Source organism: Penaeus japonicus, unplaced genomic scaffold (genome assembly GCF_977035675.1).
Source record: "Penaeus japonicus unplaced genomic scaffold, GWHDUDI00000001_assembly GWHDUDI00000002, whole genome shotgun sequence".
Lineage (NCBI taxonomy): Eukaryota > Metazoa > Arthropoda > Malacostraca > Decapoda > Penaeidae > Penaeus > Penaeus japonicus.
Window position 1 is genome coordinate 3,957,850 of NW_028234404.1, and position 5,000 is coordinate 3,962,849.

A 5,000-nucleotide genomic window follows, 5' to 3' on the forward strand; every position below is an offset into this window, starting at 1 on the left:
TGAAGTTAGCCACGCCCTCTACCGATGACGTCACGAGTGAAAACGTTTCTGTCTTAACGTTTTCGCCGCCGAGGGACGCCACCAGTTTCAGCTTCGGGTTCGTTTTCTTCAGCGACTGAAGTTTGGTGAAGTCTGTTTTGGGAGAGGAGAGCGTGCGTGGATGAAATAGGGAGATAAAGAAGAGAGAGGAGAGTAAATAAGGAATAAGCATAAAACTGTGTATGCTTTTAGAGAGCATGGGTGAAAATGTGCTTTCTCATATTATGTGCTTTGAACTTTTTTGACATAGACCCAAACTGATTTCGAAATTATTACGAAATTATTACGTGGCCTTCCTGTTAATCTATTTAACAGACAGACTAACTATAGAGAATTACTTGGCATTTCTATCAATCTCATTAACAGAGAGACTAACTATCTAACAGACTGACTAACAACAGACTGACTATTGATGCCTGGCTTGAGAGCCTTATGGAAAGAACCCCCTGTAAGCTTAATGTTGCCTCCCCCTCTTTCTCCTCTTGTTTTACGATCTTCTTCTTTCCCCTGCTCCTCTTTCTCTTCTTCATCATCATCTCCTTCTTCTTCTTCTTCCTCTTCCTCCGCCTTCTCCACCTCCTCCTCTTCTTGTTCTTCCTCCACCTTCTGTTATTATTGTTATCATTATTATGATCATTACTGATGATAATAATAATAATGATATCATCATTATCATTACCATTATAATCATTCATCTTCTTCCACCTCCTCTTCCCCCGCATGCCCCTCCCCCCCTTCCTCCTCCTCCACCCACCCACGGCCAAGAAGGAGAGGAAGGAAAGCGCCCTCTTCGGGGTGACATCAGGAGCCCCTCGGGATCGACGTCTTGAAGGAGCTACGTCTCCTTAAGTCCTCTCGACGAGCTTCCTCGCGTCTCCTTGCGCATTTGGCCTCTTCAGTCTTTCATCTCTCTCTCCCTTCTCCTCTCTTTCCTCCTCTTCCTCTTCCTTTCTCAGCTCATTTTCCCTTCTCTTCTCCTCTCCCCTCCCCCTCCGAGGACTTCCTTAGGCAGTGCTGATGACGTCACGTTGAAAAAAGAGAGAGAAGGATAGTGCAATTCTCCATCAAGGTATTGCTTGAGTGATTTCAATAAAGACTAGGTAAGTAAAGATAGATAAAGATAGATAGATAAATAAAGGTTCTAGATAAAGACTCCTAAGTCCTTGCGATCTGTTTGCCCTTCTGACTTGACCTACCTTAAGGCACGGGCCTTCGAGTTTCTCATTTCTGGCGCGAAGAGGCTGACGTCAACATCTCTTTTGCGTCGTTATTAATTTTGCTTTCTTTTTTTTTTCTTTCATTATTTCCTCTCTTCTTCTTCTTCTCCTTTCTTCCTCCTCCTCCTCCTTCTCCTTCTCCTTCTGGTGCTTTCTCTGCTTCTTCTTCTTCTTTTTCTCCATCGTCATAATCGTCCTCTTCTTTTTCTTCCGCTTCTTCTTTTTTTAATTTTCCCTCCTCCTCCTCCTCCTCCTCTTCTTCTCCGTCTCCCCCCCCCACCCCTCCCCTATCCCCTTACCTAAAAACTCCCCCTCCCCCTCTCAAGACACCCCCCTTTCCCCCACACCCAAACAAGAGACACCCAAATATCAGCCAAGCAAGCAAAGCTCTCTCACTCACCGACGTCAGAAGTGAGCTTGAGGTCCTGATCGAGTCTGACATTGGAGGCCACGAGGATAGTGCACTTGCAGGGGTCGACCTCGCTTGAGGTCAGGTCACCGTCGAAGTAGCAGACCACCTCGGCACGGGGGCTCACCTCACCGCAGCCGTCTACAAAGGAGAGAATGGATTTTAAAGGAATAAGAAGATAACTGAATAGATAGGTAGATTAATAACTAATTGATCAATCAATTGGTAAGGTATTGAATAAACAAATAGGTAATTGAATAAATAAATAGGTAATTGAATAAATAAATAGGTAATTGAATAAACAAATAGGTAATTGAATGAATAAATAGGTAATTGAATAAATAAATAGGTAATTGAAGGAATAAATAGGTAATTGAATACATTAATAGGTAATTGAATACATAAATAGATAATTTAATAAACAAATGGATGAAAGATTGAATTAAATAAATAGGTAATTGAATAAATAAATAGGTAATTGAATAAATAAATAGGTAATTGAATAAATAAATAGGTAATTGAATAAATAAATAGGTAATTGAATAAATAAATAGGTAATTGAATAAATAAATAGGTAATTGAATAAATAAATAGGTAATTGAATAAATAAATAGGTAATTGAATAAATAAATAGGTAATTGAATAAATAAATAGGTAATTGAATAAATAAATAGGTAATTGAATAAATAAATAGGTAATTGAATAAATAAATAGGTAATTGAATAAATAAATAGGTAATTGAATAAATAAATAGGTAATTGAATAAATAAATAGGTAATTGAATAAATAAATAGGTAATTGAATAAATAAATAGGTAATTGAATAAATAAATAGGTAATTGAATAAATAAATAGGTAATTGAATAAATAAATAGGTAATTGAATAAATAAATAGGTAATTGAATAAATAAATAGGTAATTGAATAAATAAATAGGTAATTGAATAAATAAATAGGTAATTGAATAAATAAATAGGTAATTGAATAAATAAATAGGTAATTGAATAAATAAATAGGTAATTGAATAAATAAATAGGTAATTGAATAAATAAATAGGTAATTGAATAAATAAATAGGTAATTGAATAAATAAATAGGTAATTGAATAAATAAATAGGTAATTGAATAAATAAATAGGTAATTGAATAAATAAATAGGTAATTGAATAAATAAATAGGTAATTGAATAAATAAATAGGTAATTGAATAAATAAATAGGTAATTGAATAAATAAATAGGTAATTGAATAAATAAATAGGTAATTGAATAAATAAATAGGTAATTGAATAAATAAATAGGTAATTGAATAAATAAATAGGTAATTGAATAAATAAATAGGTAATTGAATAAATAAATAGGTAATTGAATAAATAAATAGGTAATTGAATAAATAAATAGGTAATTGAATAAATAAATAGGTAATTGAATAAATAAATAGGTAATTGAATAAATAAATAGGTAATTGAATAAATAAATAGGTAATTGAATAAATAAATAGGTAATTGAATAAATAAATAGGTAATTGAATAAATAAATAGGTAATTGAATAAATAAATAGGTAATTGAATAAATAAATAGGTAATTGAATAAATAAATAGGTAATTGAATAAATAAATAGGTAATTGAATAAATAAATAGGTAATTGAATAAATAAATAGGTAATTGAATAAATAAATAGGTAATTGAATAAATAAATAGGTAATTGAATAAATAAATAGGTAATTGAATAAATAAATAGGTAATTGAATAAATAAATAGGTAATTGAATAAATAAATAGGTAATTGAATAAATAAATAGGTAATTGAATAAATAAATAGGTAATTGAATAAATAAATAGGTAATTGAATAAATAAATAGGTAATTGAATAAATAAATAGGTAATTGAATAAATAAATAGGTAATTGAATAAATAAATAGGTAATTGAATAAATAAATAGGTAATTGAATAAATAAATAGGTAATTGAATAAATAAATAGGTAATTGAATAAATAAATAGGTAATTGAATAAATAAATAGGTAATTGAATAAATAAATAGGTAATTGAATAAATAAATAGGTAATTGAATAAATAAATAGGTAATTGAATAAATAAATAGGTAATTGAATAAATAAATAGGTAATTGAATAAATAAATAGGTAATTGAATAAATAAATAGGTAATTGAATAAATAAATAGGTAATTGAATAAATAAATAGGTAATTGAATAAATAAATAGGTAATTGAATAAATAAATAGGTAATTGAATAAATAAATAGGTAATTGAATAAATAAATAGGTAATTGAATAAATAAATAGGTAATTGAATAAATAAATAGGTAATTGAATAAATAAATAGGTAATTGAATAAATAAATAGGTAATTGAATAAATAAATAGGTAATTGAATAAATAAATAGGTAATTGAATAAATAAATAGGTAATTGAATAAATAAATAGGTAATTGAATAAATAAATAGGTAATTGAATAAATAAATAGGTAATTGAATAAATAAATAGGTAATTGAATAAATAAATAGGTAATTGAATAAATAAATAGGTAATTGAATAAATAAATAGGTAATTGAATAAATAAATAGGTAATTGAATAAATAAATAGGTAATTGAATAAATAAATAGGTAATTGAATAAATAAATAGGTAATTGAATAAATAAATAGGTAATTGAATAAATAAATAGGTAATTGAATAAATAAATAGGTAATTGAATAAATAAATAGGTAATTGAATAAATAAATAGGTAATTGAATAAATAAATAGGTAATTGAATAAATAAATAGGTAATTGAATAAATAAATAGGTAATTGAATAAATAAATAGGTAATTGAATAAATAAATAGGTAATTGAATAAATAAATAGGTAATTGAATAAATAAATAGGTAATTGAATAAATAAATAGGTAATTGAATAAATAAATAGGTAATTGAATAAATAAATAGGTAATTGAATAAATAAATAGGTAATTGAATAAATAAATAGGTAATTGAATAAATAAATAGGTAATTGAATAAATAAATAGGTAATTGAATAAATAAATAGGTAATTGAATAAATAAATAGGTAATTGAATAAATAAATAGGTAATTGAATAAATAAATAGGTAATTGAATAAATAAATAGGTAATTGAATAAATAAATAGGTAATTGAATAAATAAATAGGTAATTGAATAAATAAATAGGTAATTGAATAAATAAATAGGTAATTGAATAAATAAATAGGTAATTGAATAAATAAATAGGTAATTGAATAAATAAATAGGTAATTGAATAAATAAATAGGTAATTGAATAAATAAATAGGTAATTGAATAAATAAATAGGTAATTGAATAAATAAATAGG

At 26.7% G+C, this 5,000-nt stretch overlaps 1 protein-coding gene across 1 annotated transcript in view; it reads right to left on the bottom strand.

The window, feature by feature from the left end:
• The window catches only part of LOC122267653 (uncharacterized), a 21,155-nt gene that overhangs the window by 11,590 nt on the left and 4,565 nt on the right, over window positions 1-5,000 (bottom strand). Inside the window, exons 3-4 of the mRNA XM_086543978.1 lie at window positions 1,657-1,847; window positions 1-132 (exon numbers count right to left, since the gene is read on the bottom strand). The exon at window positions 1-132 is cut by the window's left edge and continues 119 nt beyond it. Coding sequence (XP_086400104.1) covers window positions 1-132; window positions 1,657-1,847 — 323 coding nt within the window. The remainder of the gene's footprint in view (window positions 133-1,656; window positions 1,848-5,000) is intronic.